General features: G+C 45.1%; 1 protein-coding gene across 1 annotated transcript in view; it reads left to right on the top strand.

Annotated features, from left to right (window-relative positions):
- Positions 1-16,895, top strand: part of LOC309805253 (uncharacterized protein) — a gene marked incomplete at its 3' end in the record, with an annotated part of 125,142 nt that extends 108,247 nt beyond the window's left edge. The window contains exon 2 of the mRNA XM_082623186.1: positions 16,868-16,895. Coding sequence (XP_082479312.1) covers positions 16,868-16,895 — 28 coding nt within the window. The remainder of the gene's footprint in view (positions 1-16,867) is intronic.
- Positions 16,896-20,909: the final 4,014 nt, after the last annotated feature.

Genomic DNA, 20,909 nt, shown 5'->3' with positions numbered 1-20,909 from the left:
TGAGATCCTTGCTGGGTAGAGTAATCTTGGTTGCACTTTTTTCTCCTTCATCACTTTAAATATGTCCTGCCACTCCCTTCTGGCTTGTAGAGTTTCTGCTGAGAGATCAGCTGTTAACCTGATGGGGATTCCCTTGTGTGTTATTTGTTGTTTTTCCCTTGCTGCTTTTAATATGATTTCTTTGTGTTTAATTTTTGACAGTTTGATTAATATGTGTCTTGGCGTATTTCTCCTTGGATTTATTCTGTATGGGACTCTCTGTGCCTCCTGGACTTGATTAATTATTTCCTTTCCCATATTAGGGAAGTTTTCAACTATAATCTCTTCAAATATTTTCTCAGTCCCTTTCTTTTTCTCTTCTTCTTCTGGAACCCCTATAATTCGAATGTTGGTGCATTTAATGTTGTCCCAGAGGTCTCTGAGACTGTCCTCTGTTCTTTTCATTCTTTTTTCTTTATTCTGCTCTGCAGTAGTTATTTCCACTATTTTATCTTCCACCTCACTTATCCATTCTTCTGCCTCAGTTATTCTGCTATTGATCCCATCTAGAGTATTTTTCATTTCATTTATTGTATTTTTAATCGATGCTTGATTCATCTTTAGTTCTTCTAGGTCCTTGTTAACTGTTTCTTGAATTTTGTCTATTCTATTTCCAAGATTTTGGATCTTGGAAATAGAATCTTGGATCATCTTTACTATCATTATTCTGAATTCTTTTTCAGGTAGACTGCCTATTACCTCTTCATTTGTTAGGTCTGGTAGGTTTTTATCTTGCTCCTTCACCTGCTGTGTGTTTTTCTGTCTTCTCATTTTGCTTATGTTACTGTGTTTGGGTCTCCTTTTTGCAGGCTGCAGATTCGTAGTTCCCGTTGTTTTTGGTGTCTGTCCCCAGTGGCTAAGGTTGTTTCAGTAGGTTGTGTTGGCTTCCTGGTGGGGGGGACTAATGCCTGTGTTCTGGTGGTTGAGGCTCGATCTTGTGTTTCTGGTGGACAGGTCCACGTCTGGTGGTGTGTTTTGGGGTGCCTGTGGCCTTATTATGTTTTTAGGCAGCCTCTCTGCTAATGGGTGGGTTTGTGTTCCTGCCTTGCTAGTTGCTTGGCATAGGGTGACCAGCACTGTAGCTTGCTGGTCGTTGACTGAAGCTGGGTGCTGGTGCTGAGATGGAGATCTCTGGGAGATTTTCACTGCTTGATATTATGTGGAGCTGGAAGGTCTCTTGTGGACCCGTGTCCTGAAGTTGGCTCTCCCACTTCAGAGGCACAGCACTGACTCCTGGCTGCAGCACCAAGAGCCTTTCATCCACCCGGCTCAGAATAACAGGGGGAAAAAGTAGAAAGAAAGAATTAGTAGAAGAAAGAAAGAGAGAGGGAAAGAAAGGAAGAAGGGAAGAAAGGAAGGAAGGAAGTAAGGAAGAAAGAAAGAAAGGAGGGAGGGAGGGAGGAAGGTTGGAAAGAAAGAAAGAAAGAGAGGAGGGAGGGAGGGAGGAAAGAAAGCAAAAGGAAGAGTGAATGGAAGAAGGGAGGGAGGGAGGGAGGGAGGAAAGAAAGAAAGAAAGACAGGAGGGAGGGAGGGAGGGAGGAAAGAAAAAGGAAGTGGAAAGAAGAAAGGTGGGAGGGAGGGAGGGAGGAAAGAAAAAGAAGGAAAGGAGGAGCAGAGGAAGGAAGGGAAGGTATGAAAAAAAAAGAAACAGCAGGTAAAGTAAAATAGAATAAAGTATGAAATATAGTAGGGTTATTAAAATTAAAAAGTAATTATTGAAAAAAAACGGACAGATAGAACCCTGGGACATATGGTGGAAACAAAACTATACAGAGAGACTCTTGCACAGAAGATTACACATACACATTCACAAAAAGAGCAGGGGGAAAAATCAAAAATCTTGCTCTCCAAGTCCACCTCCTCAATTTGGGATAATTTGTTGTAAAAAGAGGAAAAGGGCGAGAAGTCTGAAATCTTGCTCTCTAAGTCCACCTCCTTAATTTGGGATAATTCGTTGTAAAAAGAGGAAAAGGGGGGAAAGTCTTAAATCTTAACCTCAAAGTCCACTTCCTCAATTTGGGATGATTCGCTGTCCATTTATGCACTCCACAGATGCAGGGCACATCAAATGGGCCATGGAGCTTTAATCCGCTGCCTCCGAGGCTGCACAGAGAGATTTCCCTGTCTCTGCTCTCACAGCTCCCAGGTCTCAGCCTTGGACCTGGCCCCGCCTCTGCACGTAGGTCGCTGGAGGGCGTCCGTTCTTCGCTCAGGCAGGACGGGTTTAAAGGAGCCGCTGATTCGGGAGCTCTGGCTCACTCAGGCACAGGGGAGGGAGGGGCGCGCAGTGTGGGGCGGGCCTGCGGCGGCAGCGGCCAGCGTGATGTTGCAGCAGTCCGAGGCACTCCGTGCGCTTTCCCTGGAAAGCCGTCCCCAGGTCCCGGGACCCCGGCAGTGGCGGGGTGCACAGGCCCCCCAGAAGGCAGGGCAGACAGTGACCCGCGCTCACACACAGGCCCCGCAGCAGGGGCGGCAGCAGCAGCCCCAGCGTCCCACGCCCGTCTCCGAGGTCCGCGCCTTTAGCCGTGGCTCGCGCCTGTCTCCAGCGCTTCCCCAAGCAGCCCTCTTAATGCCCTCTCCTCGCGCACCAGGAAACAAAAGGGAAAAAAGTCTCTTGCCACTTCGGCAGCTCCAGACCCTTTCCCCAGACTCCCTCCGGGCTAGCCATGGTGCACTAACCCCTTCAGGCTCTCTTCCTGCCGACAGCCCCAGTCCTCTCCCTGCGCTCCGACTGAAAGCTGATACCCGAGCCTCAGCTCCCAGCCCCGCCCGCCCCGGAGGCCGAGCATACAAGCCTCTCGGGCTGGTGTGTGCCTGACGGCACCTATCCTCTGTGCCGGAATCTCTCCGCTTTGCCCTCCACACCCCTGTTGCTGTGCTCTCCTCCGCTACTCTGAAGCTTTCCCCCTCCGCCACCTGCAGTCTCCGCCCGCGAAGGGGCTTGTAGTGTGTGGAAACCTTTCCTCCTTCACGGCTCCCTCCCACTGGTGCAGGTCCCGTCCCTATCCTATTGTCTCTGTTTATTCTTTGTTTCTTTTGCCCTACCCAGGTATGTGGGGAGTTTCTTGCCTTTTGGGGGGTCTGAGGTCTTCTGTCAGCGTTCAGTAGGTGTTCTGTAGGAGTTGCTCCACGTGTAGATGAATTTCTGATGTATCTGTGGGGAGGAAGGTGATCTCCGTGTCTTACTCTTCTGCCATCTTCCTCCGGGTCCTGTAATTATTTCTGTATGCATCTGTCTGTGTACATAACATAAACATGACCTCATAGTAATGTCTCTGACTAATCCAGCTTCCCCCTTTGCTTATTTATAACTTCTTTCTTGGACAGTGAGAAACCAGGCTCTCATTACCCATAGTTTATTTACTCACTTGTTCAACCCCAATATATATGTATAGTAATTTCAAAATTGCTACCCTGTACCCCTGTGTGAAACAACTATACCTACCAGAGTACAGCATTTATGGACAGTTCCTTTGGTCTTCAGCCTTACAGGTCTCAGTTGAAACAGTATTTTGCAAAGTGACTTAGGTCAGTTACATGTTTTTCCCCACTACCTTCAGTGAGGTTATGTCATGTAATCTTAATATAGTTATATTCATTTGTTTCAGCCTGCATTCCACCCTGGGATTTTCCAGCATCCTGGATATTTTTTAAAATTTGTATCCATTAAAGTTTCCTCATTGTGATGTATGGTCCAATAGTTTTGACAAATGCTTGGAGTATATCCATCACCCCAGTACCATGCAGAACAGTTCCATCACCTCACAGCTCCTCCATGAGTCTCCTTGTGTTTCATTCCTCCTACTCCCTCAACCTTTGGCAACCACTGACCTAATTTCCGTCCCTACAGTTTTGTATGGCCTGGATTTTTTTATAGCAACTCTTTTTATTAGACATTAAAATTGCTGGTAAGCAGAGGTTCTTTTACTTTGTGTTTGAAGTTAGTTGATACCAGGATTCAAGTCCAGTCCTGACACTTACATTGCCCTGAATCTCAATTTTCTCATCTGTAAATGAGTATAAAAACAATATTCCTAGCCTCATGGGGGTTCTATGGAGGACTCAAGAAGATAACAGTTGTTGGCACAGTGCCTGGCACATAGTAAGTAATCAATAAACTTGATGATAATAATACTTTATATTTGCTATCCTCATCATCACCATGGTGGGATATGAAAAAAGAATATTAAAGAGGCCAGGAAATGCTGCCGTCTTGTGTTGCTAGTGGCCATAAGAATGTACACATGGGCCCTTCCCTACAGAGGATGGAAAGAAGGCAGAGAGGATGTGCCTGCAGCAGGGCAGGATTGATCCTCCGCAAGTCCTCCTCTGGTGTTTGTGGTGCCTGTGTGTATTATCCGGGTTGATCCTGGAGTTAGTTATGACTTCCTGAGGAGACAGAATCATCTGTCTGTCATTCAAAAATTGCCCTAGGCAGGGAGATTTTAGGGCTTCATTTTGGCTTTTCTCCTCACCAGGATTTTTTTTTTTTCACTGAGATGATATTACAAAATAGAAAGAACTTTAAAGAAGTAAATCACTGTAATCCCTGCACCCAAGTGGGTTGATGTTTTGGTAATTGCTGCCATCCCACTCCTGAACATTTACACATATGTAAACATTATTTATTGTATCATAAACATTTTTCCTTGTTGCTACATAGTCTTCATAAAGATTTTTGATGAAGATATGACAGTTTCATGAAGGGGATTCACCATCCTTCACTAGAGTACTCCCACTGTTTTGCGGCACAACTTCATGAATATCATTTTTTTGCTCCTGATGATTTATTTCCTTGGGATATACTCCCTAGAGTAGGAATTTTCTGTCAAAGGATAGGAATGTCTTTGTGGCTTTATCTGTAGCATTTTGCAGAAATAAAACGTTACATCCTTTTTTATATATTAATCTATATTTCATCAAAATACAGCTGTTCAGGGATGTGATCAAATATCTGGTGAAGAGTTTGAGATTAATGCTTCAACAGATCATTGATAAATTTATCATCTGACCATGTAATGCTTTTTTGGAAACCATGATTTTCTCTGATTAGATTTCTCTCAGCTCTTGTCCCCCCAACTCCAAGTTCTCCTTCTTACTACTTCTGGAGGCAACACTCCCAGAGTCTCCCGTCATTTCTCGGAAACTCCTTCTTTATTTCCTTTTGGAGTCAGGACTTGTTTGCATTTGTAAAACCAGGACCATATTGTTTGCAGATGCTAGGGGTGCTGCCAGATAATTGAATGTAGAAAGTTGAGGCTTTTGGATCATTTTTACAAACCAGGACACAGAAGAATATTTTCTTAGAATTAAAAAAAATAATAAAGAAATAAAGATCACGGGACTGGGTTTCTAATACAGACATTTCACTTTGTGTTCCTAGTAGGGGCGTTCCAACTCCAGAGTTGGGGGTGGGGGTGGGGGGTGGGGGGGAGGATAGAGGACTAAGATAAAGCTTTGCAGATTCACTATCTAATCCAGAAAAAACAAATGCATGAAAGGAGTTAGAATAAATAACGAAACAAAAACTCAGTCAGTTATTTATGATCCCATCTACTAGCATTAACAATACGTTTTTTCCTTTCTTGAATAGTTTTCTGTTTAGTTTTTGTTTGAAGATAAGAGTAGCTTAAAAGTAATTGTATTTCCTATCAGTAATTGATAAAGCCCCCTTCCCCTTAGGGGAGCCGCCCAGATGTGAGAGTAATTGTTGAAAGCGAATTGTTTTTTAGCATTAAATGCTTTTGTTATTTTTTTTTAAAAAGAAATTAGCGTAGCTTCTAGTCTTTCTAGAAATGATAAAAACAGCTGAGAGCTTCTCATACAAATTGACTGGCTTAAACTAGAAGGCTGGATTCTTTTTCCAAGTGAATTTTGAAATCTGTAATTGTACCTGCCAGTATAATGGGGGAAAGTGAGTTCCGAGGTCCTGCTCACACCTGCCTTGCAGGCACCTACTGCAGCATTCCAGTACAGTGAGGATGGGCAAGGCTTGGATGCTCCAGACTCCAGTGCACATGGCCTGGGGTTGGGTGGGGGTGGGGGTGGTATCTGCTGCTGCTGTGTCTCACCCGCCTGGTAGGAACCTGTGGCAGCTGTGGGGGACACCTATGGAGGCTCAGGGCCAGCACGGACTGCTTGCAGGGTGGCTCTGGTCCCGGTGGGCAGTTCTAGGGAAGAGTGCCCCAGGCTTAAGCAGGAGTGAGTGGCAGGTGTGGGTCTGGACAGGAGCTTAGAGCCCAGGGCCAAGAGGCCTAGCCAGGTTCTGATTTCTGGGACAAACCAAGGCCTTGGGGGGGTTTAAGAGGTATGGGGTGGATAGAAAAGTTCTGTTGTGGTACTGCTTTCACAAACACCTCCACCACAAGGTTCCAAATCGTACATCCTCCAGTTCTCTAAATCCTTGGCCTTAACTCCATCTCTTGTCAGTATCAGCCTCTGTGGCCCATCTGGAAATTGAGGGCAAGGCTGGCAGATTAGAGTGGCGGTGGAACTTGGAAGTACTTTGCAGGGGCCAGAGCCTCCCCTGGTTACATTTTTTATTTCAGGCTCCTGGTCCTGGGCTGTTCAGCCCATTCTTATGTATTTATTTATTTTCTTATTTATTTATTTATTCATTTATTTATTCATTCATGGCCATGCCGCACGGCTTCTGCGATCCTAGTTCCCTGCCCAGTGACTGAACCCAGGCCCTCGGCGTGGAGTCCGTTATAACCACTGGATCTCCAGGGAATTCCCTGTTGAGCCCCTTCTTATGTGAAAATTCCAGGCTTGGTGATCAAGGGCTCAAGACTGGGAGTGCCTTCTCACCTCCTCTAAAACAGTGATTCGAAAATTACATTTCTGTTTGTTTGTTGTGCTATTTTCCAGGTGTTTGTATTTGCATTTTTACTATGTTTTTTATTGAGAAAAATTACATTTTTAGGTTTGAACCTTAAGTAACCCTTTTAGTGGTAGTATGCATTTTTAACTCAAGTTAACACATTTGGGATTTGCTTTGTTTTGCTTTTAGGAATATTTTTTGTTTTTTGTTTTTCTTTTGTTTTTCCCTAGGGAAAGGTTAATACTTTGTATATTCTTGTCAGGACTCAAGTCTTGGCTAGTTTGGGGATTATGGGCCAATTGCTTCACTCCCTTAAACCTAGATTTGGGATTGCGGATTAATTTCTTATTTTTTCCAAGTTTGTATCCCCTGTCTGTGAGGCAGGGACAATAATTCATGCCCCAGAGGTTACCCGAGTGTCACATAAGGTGATGATTATGCCAGGGCTGTACTGTGAGTTGTCATAATAGCAGAGCTGTGACTTTTGACTACATTTCTGTGGTAGTTCTTTTCCCTTCACCAAAATCTAGCACAGGGCTGGGCATGTGTAGAGATTCTTGTTAAATTCTACTGATCTAAATTTTCTAGGCCAAGGATCCCCACTGGTAAGAAGAAAGGAAAATGTCATCAGGGTGGATTAGCCCTGGACCATTGGGTCTGAAGCCAGTGGGCTGGGAGAGGCTGCAGCCAAGGGGCCTCTGGGGCTTCCTGGGGTTGGATAGGGGTGGTCTCCGGAGCAGGGAAAGATGTTCAAGAGCGAGTTTTGATTGGCCCTACATGGCCTCTCTCTGCTCTGCCCTCCTATCTTCATGCCAGGGACTACCGGATCCCTTTGTCATTCCTGGATTTGTATTTGAAAATGTTGTTAACAAAGCTGAAACCTGTCATCTTCTATTCAGGGACTCCCAAGTAATTGCTTAATGTTTATTTCTGTTTCTCCTCCCATTCTAAAACTGCCTGTAGAATTTAATGACCTTTACAAAACTGTTCTTGAAAGCACCAACACCACCACTGTAGATCTTTCAAATATGTTGTTTTTTGCTGTTTTTCCACTTCTACCCTCTCCACTCCAAAACTCATCCATATTTTTCACCCCTTTTCTTCCTGGTTCAGAAGATGGAGGGACCAGTGAAGCTCCGGACAGTTCGAGAAGCACCGACGGACTGTGTCTGTCCCCCAGGTAAGTGGATGTTCGATCGTTGCTGGCTCCTGACTTCCATAGGCCTGGTCTTCGCTCTCCTGGCTACCCGAAACTGCCAAGGCCATGGTCAAGAGAATCACCATGGGTTTCAGGCTGTCTGTGGTACCTTTTGGACTGTCCTGGAGCCTTTCTTCCTACATCATCTTCCCTGGTAGGTATGTTGTTAAAGATTCTGGCAAAATTAACTGACTTGGTTTGATGAGGCTGATGGTATTGGTGGAGGACCTAAGAAATTCTTTGGGATGACTTACAATAAATTCTTAGATGCTAGGAAAGTAGCAGCCATCCCCTTTTAAAGATGGAGAAACAGACATGAACCAACCAAACAGTGTTAACATTGTGACCCTAGCTCTGTTTCAAATGTGAGGGGTGGTGGGTAGAGGAATAATCTGGCAAATATAGTTTTTTTTGGTTTTCATTTCTTTGGTGGAGGTAGAGGAAAGGAGCAGGAAACATGGTCTGGTTTGTTCAAATAATCATGTGTCTTGGGTTTTGATGGTGTAGACCAGGACAGCTGTGACTAGAATTGAGGATTTGTTGGTTTCTAACCCATGTGGCTCAAATCCTGGTTCATATTGGTCTTCCAGTTGTCCTCATTGGAACTTTGCACATATTATGACTGAGAATTTAGGGGTGTAGTCTCATCCCCAGTGTTTTCAGGGTTAGAATTATCCTCTCATAGAACAGTATGTAATACCAGTGAATGAGTGGAAAATTGTAACAATTCCCAGATGACCCACCATGCCGGACGAGGTGAGAGAACATGGGAGCTGGACCCAGGGGCCCTGTTCCTTGCTGTCATGCCTTCCATTAGCCAAGTTGTCTGGCATTTCTGAAACCACTTCACCTGGTCCAGAAACCAAGCTTACTGATGGTTAACATCTCGAGATTGGGAGATGCCCTGAGATTTGTGCAAAGATGGACCCATGGTGTGAACATTCAGTCTCTGGGGACCCAGTGGAAGAGGATTTTACAGTCGAGCTTGAGTTAGCCTTTCATAGGAACTCTGAGGTTTTAATAGGAGGGAAAAGGACATGATAAGTAATGACATCATGAGCAGATCAGGAAGTCAGAAATTGCAATTCAATGGGGGAAAAATATTCAGTTCCACCAATGAAGTTTTGGCTGATCTGCAAAATGTATAAAACAATTCTTCTTGCTTCTCCCCTGTTCTTTCTTTCTCAGTATTGAATGGTTGTAAATTCATATGAGTTATGTAGATGAGGGTTTGTAAACCTGGGAGTCACTGGGAACTCCCTGGCAGTCCAGTGGTTAGGACTCTACACTTTCACTGCCAAGGCCCTGGGTTCAATCCCTGGTTGGGGAACTAAGATCCCACAAGCCGAGCGGTGCGGCCAAAGAAACAAACAAACCGGGGAGTCACAACACCTTTATGAGACATGAAATCAGTTATGTGGGTTGCAGCCAGCATTCTGAAATTTTGAACTAGCAGAGACTACAATAAAAAATATTGGAGTGAAGTTTTTGTATCAGCCATTTATATTTGTAAATGGCAGTGTGAAATGGGTTCCTTGCTATGGGTTGCTGACTGAAAGTTTGAAAACCACCAATACAGATGATAGATGGAGAGGGAGGAGGTGGCAGTGAGGGGACATGGAGCTCCTGAATAAACCCAGACCAGGTCCAAATCTTGGTCAGGCACTTACTGTTTGTGTTAATAAATGGTACCAATACTGGAGTGGGCTCTCTAGGCTTTTTGATGTCGTGGAGGAAACACAAAGCCCAGGACCTGGAGATAGTCTTGTGTCTGTCTTCCCTCGAGGTCTCTTGAGCCACCAGGAGAGGTGTCAAGAAGGCCTCTGGGATGACCATGGAAGCCAAAATCCTGGTCAGAACCCTCAGTTCCACTGAGAGGAGGGAAGGTGACCTGCCGTCCTCTCTGGGGGTGCCCAGCAGTCAGTGCTGTGCTGTCGTTGTCCGAGGGTCTTGTGGCTGTGATCAGGCTGTCCTGGCAGGTATGGTCAGTGTGGCCCAGGGGGTGTAGCAGCCTCTGCCAGGCCCCAGTGCACACCCATGTCCACATCTTCTCTTCCTCTGCTGTCACCTTGAGCTGGAGAACTCACTTGAGCACTTTAGACTAGAGCCCTTCATCAGTGCAAAACCCCATAGGCTGGCACATTCTCCTCTGCCATAAAAAGCACAGAGGGCTTTTTCTCCAACACCAGAAGGCTTAACTCATTCCCTTTCTCCCTGGCTCTGATCTGCCCTGCAGACTTTTGGAGTCTGGACATGCAGACCACCCTCTTTTGAGATACCCCATCTCATCTGAGATACCCGCAGATCCCCCTAGCCCAGTTCCTTCCCACGGCCCAGAGGACAGTGTAATCTTTTGTCAGATCCTAAGATGCGGCAAGACAGATAAGCGAGGCCAAAGAAGGGGGCGGCTCTTCTGTATGTGTTACCCATTGTGAAGTGGGTGCGGGGAGCTCTGAGGCTGAAGGGAGGGGCAGGCTTCGGGCTGGAAGGTCAAGATTCTTCTCTTGCTGGAGTCAGTGGTGGGAGGACTGGCAGAGCTGTGCTCTGAACTAGCCCTGTGACCTCAGGCAAGTGAGAGGCCCTTGAACCTTGAACTCCTTGTCTATAAAACGGTATAGTGAGTTGAATTGTGTCCCCCACCCCCCAAAAGATATGTCCCAGTCCTAACCCCTGGTATTTGTAAATGTGGCCTTATGTGGAAATAGGGTCTTTGCAGACATAATTTTTTTTTTTTTTTTTTTTTTTGCTGTACGTGGGCCTCTCACTGTTGTGGCCTCTCCCGTTGCGGAGCACAGGCTCCAGACGTGCAGGCTCAGTGGCCATGACTCACAGGTCCAGCCGCTCCACGCGGCATGTTGGATCTTCCCGGACCAGCGCACGAACCTGCGTCCACTGCATCGGAAGGCGGACTCTCAACCACTGCGCCACCAGGGAAGCCCTGCAGACATAATTAATTTAAGGATATTGGGATGAGATCATCCAGGGTTTAGGGTAGGCCCTAAATCCAAAGATGAGTGTCCTTATAAGAGTCAGAGGTAAGAGATGTGAGACACAGAAACACCCAGAGGAGAAGGCCATGGGAAGAAAGAGGCAGAGGCCAGAGTGATGCATCTACAAACCTAAGAACACCCAGGATTGCCGGCAGCCACCGAAGCTGAAGAGGGGCATGGAAGGGATTCTCCTTAAGAGCTTTCAGAAGGAACGAGCCCTGCCAACATCTTGGTTTTGGACTTCTGGCCTCCAGAATTGTGAGACAATAGGTTTCTGTCATGTTAAGTCACCTAGTTTGTGGTCATTTGTTGTGGCAGCCTTAGGAAACTAAAATAAATGGGACCATTAATCACCCTAATTTTAAGGTTGCTGTGATAATCAAAATTTGGGGGACATAGGAACTTCCTACACCACCAGGTCTGAATCACGTGTGTGGGGCTGCCACCTGGGAGACCCTCATGCTGCTGTTCCTCATACACCTGCCTCAAAGGAGACTTCTCTTCCTTCAGTGGAGAACTCAGGGCTGTAGATTCATGTGGCTTACCCATGTCCCTGGGGATTCCAACATCTTCTTTTCTTATTACTTATGTACTTACTTTTTTAAAATGTGTTTAAAGTTTTAAAATGTTTATTTTTGAATAGGAAATAATATGTGATGAAAGATTCAAGTACTACAGAAGATTACATGTGAAAACTAATTCCCCTCCCCTCCTCTTCTCCGGTTCTCCTGCTCCTCTTTCCAGGGGCCCTTTACCCTTCTGCTGATGTCCTTCTGAGGAGTCCTTTCCAATGGAACTTTCTGTGATGATGGAAATATTCTATCTCTCTGCTAATCGAGCAGCCACTACTAGCCATGTGGGGCTACCAAGCCTCTGAAACATGGCTAGTGCAACTGACAAACTGAATTTAAAATTTTTGTTTAATTTAGAATGGATTAACAGCAAGGTCCTAATGTGTAGCACAGGGAACTATATTCAATATCCTGTGATAGACCATAATGGAAAAGAATATAAAAAAAGAGTGTATGCTGTATAACTGAGTCACTCTGCTCTACAGCAGAGATTGGCACAACTTAGTAAATCAACTACACTTCAATAAAAAAAATTTGTTTAATCTTAATTTAAATTGCCAAGTGTGGCTGGTGGCTATGGTGTAGGACAGTTTTTTGAGATTTTTGAGGTCATTTAATTACATTTCATCGAGAAGCTCCCTTCCTAGTTTTACACAAATGGTATATGTTGTTGTCCCGGTGTTGCTCTCTCGGTTTGCAGTTTCCCTCTGAGATGGTCTGAATCATTCCATGTATCAGAGAGCAGGTGTTACCTTGTTTTGGGTTAAAAGACAAAATCCTGTTGGGCTGTCCTGTGAGGTACCTGGCCAGTCCCCACCCCAAGGCCGTTTGAATTGTTTCCCATCCTGTGTTCTTACAGACTGTCCTTCAGGGAACTGTTGGAGGGAAGGAGAACTGTTGTCTTGCCCCGTTCCCTGCCTTCCTCATGCTCTGTACTGAAGCCCATCATGAAGCAGGCACTGCTGCAGGGCTTTGGGTCACTGGGCTGAAAGGATAGGAGCCCTCAGTCTGGGGCACCACACCAGAGCAACAATTCTAGAATGTTGCAGGGGGTGTCCCCGAAGTCTGCTCTGTGGGAGACTCGGGCACGACCCAGTCCCCACTGTGCTGTGAACATGTGAGCATCCCAAGGGACGGGTCGGGGCCAGCACCCTGGAGCCTGAGAGGTTTGGATTTGACTCTGCTGCTTAAACAGCTGCCGAGTGGGCACATCCTGCACATCCTGGAGATAAGGGCCATTCTGGTGTAAAAGCTCCTTATGTTAACTAAGTCTTTTAATTACGTTAATAAAATAAAGAAACGAAAAGGAAACTTATTAGCTTACACAACTGGAATAGAGAGGTCAGAGGTACAGCCAGTTTCAGGTATGTCTGGGCTCAGGGGTCTCTGTCTGCCTCTCAGCTCTTCCCTGAGTCATTTTCAGACACTGTCTCCTTGGGGTGGGAAAGTGGCCACCAACAGCCCCAGCAGTATATCAGACCTTCCCAGCAACCCGAGCAGATAGAGCACTCCCCTTTCTCAAAGGTGTCAGCATTAGGGAATGGGGAGTGTTATGGGCTGAATTGTATCCCCCTCCAAATTCATATGTTGAAGTCTTAACCCCCACCTAGTACCTCAGAATGTGACTGTATTTGAGACAGGGTCTTTAAAGAGGTAAATAAGGTAAAGTGAGGCCATTAGGGTGGGCCCTCATCCACTATGACTGGTGTCCTTATAAGAAGAGATTAGGACACAGACACACACAGAGGGAAGATGACATGAAGCCAGGGAGAGAGGCCTCAGGAGAAACCAACCCTGCTGACACCTTGATCTCTGACTTATAACCTCCAGAATTGTGAGAAAATCGATTTCTGTTGTTTAAGCCACCCAAACTATGGTACTTAGTTTTGGCAGGCCAAGCAGACGAATACAGAGAGTTATTGTTGCTGGGTACAGAGTTTCTGTTTGGAAAGATGGAAAAGTTCTGGAAAATGGATAGTGGCGATGGTTATACAACATTGTGAAGGTACTAAATGCCATGAAATTCTGCACTTTTAAATGGTTAAAATGGTATTTAAATTTTGTCTGTATTTTACTGTGATTGAAGAAAGAAGTCCCAGCATTGACCCTGATTTGCCTGTCTTGGGGCAGATGCCTGTCCCTGTACAAATTGCTGTTCCTGGAGGATGGGACACATTGATTGGCCAGGTGTGGGTCATGTGAATGATCTTGGACACGGAGGGAGGCCGTTGTGGGGGAGGGTTGACACTACCAGAATCATGTAGGCTGAGAGTGGTGGAGGGTGGTTACCTCAAAAAAAGTAGGGTGCTATTCCCAGAAAAAGAGAAAAGGGATGCAGCTGGGCAGACATAAATAATAGATGACCACTTCAGTCCGGCTCCGGGGGCAGCTGTCCAGACATGTCCAGGTGATCCTAAGCGGGGACTACGGACAGACCCTGAGGTTGACCAGAGGCTTGCCTCCTCTTCAAGCACATAAGTCTCTTCCCTCTGTTGAGCTGGTCCAACAGACAGTGCAGCTCAGTGATTAAGCACTTGAATTTTGGATCCAGACTGCCTGATTCAAATTCTTTGTCCCAGATTTCCTTGGTGGCACAGTGGTTGGGAATCTGCTTGCCAATACAGGGGACACAGGCTCGATCCCTGGCCCAGGAAGATCCCACATGCCACGGAGCAACTAAGCCCATGCACCACAACTCCTGAGCCTGTGCTCTAGAGCCCACGAGCCACAACTACTGAGCCCGTGTGCCACAGCTACTCAAGCCTGTGTGCCTAGAGCCTATGCTCTGCAACAAGAGAAACCACTTCAATGAGAAGCCTGCACACCTGAACGAAAAGTAGCCCCCGCTCGCTGCAACTAGAGAAAGCCCACATGCAGCAATGAAGACCTGATGCAGCCAAAAATAAATGAAATAAATAAATTAAAAAACAAAAAAACAAATTCTTTGTCCCTTACCAACTCCATGACCTCGAACTTATCCTCCCTGTGCCTCAGTTTTTCATCTGTGAAGCGGGATTTCTAATAGTTCCCACCTCATAGAATCGTGCGAGGATTGAATGAGCTTGTAGAGAGTTTGTAACAGGGCCTGGCACTGCTTCCTGAAAGTGAGTTAGTGGTTACCAGGAACCCAGATCCCTTGCCCCCAGGCCAGTCCAGACTCACTGCGTGCAGCCTCTTACCTTCCTGATTGTTGCCAGGGCTGCCAGAGAGGTAGGGACAAGGCGATTCAGAGTTGGCGGTTGGCTGGGAATATCCTGGAGGGAACGAGCAAAGGCCTGACAGACTTCCATGGCACGTTCTTCTGGGATGTGGGTGAGAACATGCTGGTGACAGAGCCCAGAAGTGAGGGAACCGGAAAGGAAAAGAAAACGTGTGGCCTGTGAACTCTCGTCATCCACTAACAGCATCCGGAAGGCCTCATCATGCAAAGCCTGCGGCTCTGCCCTTTTGCACAGTTTGCACTGGTTTCTAACTGGGCTCAACCTGCCCTGGAGAGTATGAAGAACTTTTCAGAAAAACAGTAATACTTTTCATTTCCTTTCTGTGCCTTTTTGTGTTCTTGCATAATATCCCAGAGGCATGGCGTGTGGTTTCCAAATGATAGGGACTGTGCTTGCAGTGTAGGGTGACTTTCCAGAAATTAATAAACAGATTTATCAGAGTTAGAAGTTCGCTGCTCTGTGAAAATGTTTGGAAGTTTGAGCAGAGGAGTGAAACTCTGCAGTAGGAGGACATGAAGTACAATGTGGAAATGATACAGAACCTGATACATTTCAGTGACAGTTTATGGCAAATGTCGCAGAGTGGAACAGAAATGGTCAGTTACTCTATTCAGCCTGTTTACTGTATTTGTAGGTTTAGGAATTTGCTTAGGGCAGCAGGGTGGGGGTTGGGGTACTTTCTTACTACGTTGAAGCAAAAAATGGTTATCCTACTTTGAGTTATTTCTTATTTGTGGATTTTTTTAATGATACTTTTTTGAATGTGTTAAATGCTAGTTGACTTGCGTTCATGGTAAAACTAAGTAGCTTAATGGCAGTTTATCCCATTATGTCAGACTGTACAAAGTTGAAGAAGATAATTTGTGTGTCTGACTTTTTTTGACCAGAATTCTCTGGAGAATTCATTCATTCATTCATACATTCATCTCTCTCTACCCTATTTTGTGCTTGTCCTGTGGGTGGCATTGACTAAGATTGTTAGAGGAATTGCGTACCCAGTTGTTAGAGCATGATGGCACACATACAGGAGCCATGATATATAGAGAATGGGAAGAATACTAAAAAAAAAAGTCCCACAGAAATTGAAAGGAGGGAGAGATCACCTCAGATCAAGGAGGCCTGGGTGGGGGAAGATGACAGTTGGGCAGGGTTTTGAAGACTGGTTGGCATCTTAGCCAGCTGGGATGGGGGACACATTCCACAAGAACTGGCATACTGAACAGAGGCAGAGGGGAGCTCTGGGAGTGTCAGGGAGCTCTGTTTCGTTGGAAGGTGATAATGAGAGGTGAGGGTGGGTCTTGATTATGGAGGGATGTGAGCTTCATTCCATGGGACACAGTTGAAAGGTATGTGAGTAGAGTTCAGCTTTAAGAGGAGGACTCTAGAAACAGCATGGAGGATGGACTGGATCACAAGTTTGCTTCAACAGAGAAGCCCACTGAGAGGGTGCTCTGCATGCGGACAATCTTGTCTTGTTCCCCGATGCGTCCCCTGAGCCTAGAACAGTGCTGGGCATGTGGAGAAGGGCTGATAAATATTTGCTGAATGCCTGCCCTGGAGGAGAGGTCATGAGAACTTGAATGAGGGCCATGAGAATTGATGGCAGGGAACAGCTGTGAGAGGCACTGGGCCATGTGGTGGACAAAACTCACAAACAGGATGGATGGGCACGGGAGGGGACAGAGGTGCCCGAAGCTGGAAGCCCGGGGGAGGGTGATATCCTGAACAGAAACAGGAAATCCCCAAAGAGGGATTTAGAAGGGAAGATGATAAGCATAGTTTTGGACAGTGGCCTTATGAACCAATTTGTAGACCAACTGATGAATGGAAGAAAATAATTAGAAGTCTTCTCTTAAGGCATCATCTAGCCACTCTGAACCTATTCATTGTAAAATGTACTGTGTCCTGTAAATAAACGTCTTGGGGGCACTCAAGACGTTTTGGGTTTTTTTTTTTGTTTTTTTGTTTCAATACAGAATATTTATTAAGAAGACATATTGACATGCTTAGATACACAAATTAAGCCACTTATACACATGCCATTCTCAGTGAACTTTAAGGAAAAAAACATGAAGAACAAAATTAGTTGCTTTCAGATAAGTTTTTGTGTTTTATAGCTATCATATGTCCATTTGCATATTAGGAAGTTATTAGCACTGATATATAAACTTTATTCCCAATCTTACATGTAAACTTTTGGCAAAGGGAAGTTCACAAAAATTTGCATTGAAGTCTGAATGTAAATTACATACTTACAAGAGGTTATGTATTGAGTTTTGGGAATTGGAGATTTTCTTGTGACCACTAGAGGGAGCCCACTATATTCATTAAATTCATTAAATTCTGTAGAAATCTAATGGGATTTTTAAAAATGATAATTAATATTTAAAATATTTATTAGAAAGTACACAAAAGTTCAAACCAAGGGCAATGAAATACAAAGTTAGCCTTTCACTCTGTTGTTTTTTTCTACTAAAACAGATCACTGAGAATTTTCCAGATGACTCCAGAATAGAGTGGTGTGTTGTTTGTTTCAGAAGGTGGTGTTGATTATGCAAAGGGTAAAATAGCAACTAGCAAACACATTCCCACTCACCCAAAATTTAATGAGCACATCTGGTTTAGACCCAGTAGAGACTCCCCAAAGCTGTGGGAAGATCCCATCTTGGCCAACTCTATGCCAGCCGTTGGATGACAGGTGCAACTCTTCACCCCGTGAGGTGTCACGTAACTTTGTACATTGGGATTATTAAATGTCTCGCATATCAAGAGCTACTCACATGGTGGGACCGCCTCTTCCCAGGGGTAAGTTCAATGCCGTCATAATATTTTGTTTCTTAGCTCTCTTCTTATGCCAAAGTATATTCCACATAGGTTGAAGATTTAAATGTGAAAAATAAAACCATGGAAGGCAAGACAAAAATACAACAGGTCACTTTTTAAAATTATAGGTAGAAATAGACTTTATAAGCTTGGTACTGAAGTCAGAAACCATAACACAGCAGTTCTCAACCAGGGATGATTTTGCCTCGTGGGGACTTGGACAATGTTTGGAGACATTTTTGATTTGTCTCAACTTGAGGGGTGGGGTGCTACTGGCATCTGGTGGGTAGAGGCCAGGGATGCTGCTAAACATTCTACAATGTACTGGAGAGCCCCCAAAATATAACTGTCAATGGGGCCAATGTTGAAAAACTCTGCTATAGAATAAATGTTTTCTTAAATGATTTAAGCTTAAAAGCTTAAATTTTCTGTCTAGAAAGAAAATTCCACCTTAAAGTTTAAAGATTAATGGCAAACTGAAAACTTAGCCTATATAACAAGCACATGGTTAATATTCATGAGATATAAAGTGCTTTTGCAAAAGAATAAGGAAAAGTCAAATACTTTAGTGGAAGAACGGGCAAAGGAGATGAATAGGGAGTTCACAGAAACGAAATGCATGCTGAGGAAGGAGGCTGGGAAAGGACAGGATGCGGGGCAGTTGCAGGAATCTAGGCAGCAGGAACGGAGGGTCAGTCCCCCGGGGAGTTAGAGGTCTCTTGGATGTGTCTGCACCAACTGTTTTTCGGTGTGTCATTCTGCCTGAGGTGCAGGGTCTCAGGAGAGAGAGCCCTACAGGGCAGGTCTGACCCCTGTGCCCATTCCTCTGCCGGTGGCTTCCAGGGCAGGGCTGAGAGGGAAGAACACCTCCCCCACAGGTGCCAGGATGCTGCACAGTGTAGGGGAGGGGAGTCTGGGTTTAATACAGGTGGACTTGGCAGTGAATGCCAACTGTGGCCGCCCACTGGCTCTGTGAGCTTGGGCAAGTGACCTGATTCTTTCAACTCTCCATCTCCTTGTGTGTAAAATGGGAAAACATTATGTACCTCGGGGGTTTGTTTTGAGGATACGCTGAGACAAGTGGAAGTGCTTGGCACACCCTAGGCATCTTGTAATGTCTGTTCATTTATCCCTAAGGAAAGTGGTCTGTGGTCCTCAGGAGGTGAGAGTCAGACACAGATCTTTATTATGGGGGTGGGGAGAGGGTACTTAGTAAGCAAGCCCAGCCCTTTCCTTTTGGTGCCTCCTCTGCAGAAAAGAATGTCATTTCTGCTTAGTCTCTTGGTTCATTTAGTGCCAGGATCCCCCGGCGAACCTTCTGCTCAAAGATGGAGAAAGAGCAACTCCTGGCTCCTCAGGGAGCCCTTGAACTTGGGATTCCCTCTGCTGCCTTGTAGATTGTCAGCAGGCAGCATAGTAAAGCCCTTTTCTCTTGGGTGGCCCTGGGGTTTCCTTCCTGATCCACCAAAGCCTTATTCTGGCCTGATCCACTGTTATTTTACATTTTTGTTTAGTCCTGCCTTTAGAAGTAGGATGAATGCAGCCAAGCTGCCTTCCCTATGAGGTCATGATTTTCATGACATATTAGGCTGGAGGTGGCCTGTTGTCTGGTAATTTCCTTAGAAGTAGCCTGTGTGGCCCACTCACAGGCTAGCACAGGAAGAAATTCAAAGCACCAGAGGCTAAGGCTCTGAGGGGAAGGAGGGTCTAAGGAAAAGTCCAGAAAGCAAAGGATGGTGTGGAGAATGGGCCAGCTCCCCCATTAGAAGCACACATGCATTCGTGGTGCATTGTGAAGAATGTACTTTTAAAATGCAGAGATGATTCCCAGGAGAACATGCGAACATTTAAAGAGTAGCTGTGCAGTGTGGAAAGGGCAGCCATTTAGAGTATTATTGGACACTGGCTCTGTGCTAAGCCTAATCCCTGGGGATGCTAAGTATAACTGTGCTCAGAATGTGAGCTCATGGAGTCCGGGGAACATGGAGTTTTGACCCAAGTTGATGTCACAATGGGTCCAGTGGGGCTTCCCTGGTGCATTTTTGTCAGTTGTTAGGTAACACGTGTAAGTGATATCATAGGATATACGACTTTTGCTTTCCAACTTACCTCATGTTCTGTGATTACCTCTAGGCTCATCTGTGGTACCTCAAAGAGCAGTGTTCTGTTGTTTCCCATGGCTGATATTCCTTTGTGTATGTGGACCACATCTTTTTATCCATTCATCTGTTGATGGGCATTTAGGTTGCTTCCATGTCTTGGCTATTGTGAATAAGGCTGCAGTGCAGCTTTGGCAGCGTCTGTCTTCTGGATTCTGGTCTTCTCAGGTGAGAGGCACAGCGGTGGGCCTGCTGCATTGAACGGTAGGTCAATTTTTACTTTTAAACGCAGCTCCTTCCTGCTCTCATTATTGGCTGTTACCGCTTTACATCTCACCAGCAGCTAGAGGGTACACAGTTCTCAACAACCACTTCAGCATTCTTTATTTGTAGGCTTTTTGTTGATGGTCAGTCGACCTGTGTGAGTTGAAACCTTTTTGCAGATTAGATTTGCCTGAGTCTAATAATTCCTGAGGTTGAGCTTTTACCCATTTTCCTGTATTGCTTTTTTTAAAGAGAGTCAGTCAAACTTACCTCTTCATAGTATCTTCTTGAAAATTTGGCCAGATTTGAATTTTCTTGTCCATTCCCTACCTCAGCTCAATTGTTTAGGGCAGGTGTCCTTTACAGCCCTGAGTCCTTGGGAATGTTAAGAGACCATTAGCTGTGGGCTTAAAGCCGCTCTTGCGGGAAACGGCCACAAGGCGGCAGCATTTCTACATTTCCAACTGCGTTTTTGGGCAGCAGAGCCTTCCTGGAAATCGTGTTAGTAGGCTGCAAATTAGAGTGGAAAGTGCCAGGGCACATCCCCAAGAGCTTATATCTCCTTAATTCTTGTTTGTTTTTTAAATTTAATTTTTATTAATTATCAGAGCAAATTTGATAAAACTATTCTGTTTCTCCTAGGTGTACAGAATCGGGTTCATTATATCAATGTATCTGCCTATTTATCTTTGGATCCTTTACCGTGTAGGTTATTAAAGAGCGTTGAGTAGACCTGTCTTGGTATTCCATAGGTATTTTGTGATTATATATTTCATATGTATTAGTACATGTCTGTTAACCCCCATATCGTAATTCATACATTCCTTACACTTTTCCATTTGGTTAAATGTAAATTTTTTCTCTTAATCCATGCTTTTAC

The sequence above is a fragment of the Mesoplodon mirus genome (assembly GCF_964341445.2).
Source record: "Mesoplodon mirus genome assembly, chromosome: 5".
Lineage (NCBI taxonomy): Eukaryota > Metazoa > Chordata > Mammalia > Artiodactyla > Ziphiidae > Mesoplodon > Mesoplodon mirus.
This window is presented reverse-complemented; position numbering and strand designations above follow the sequence as displayed.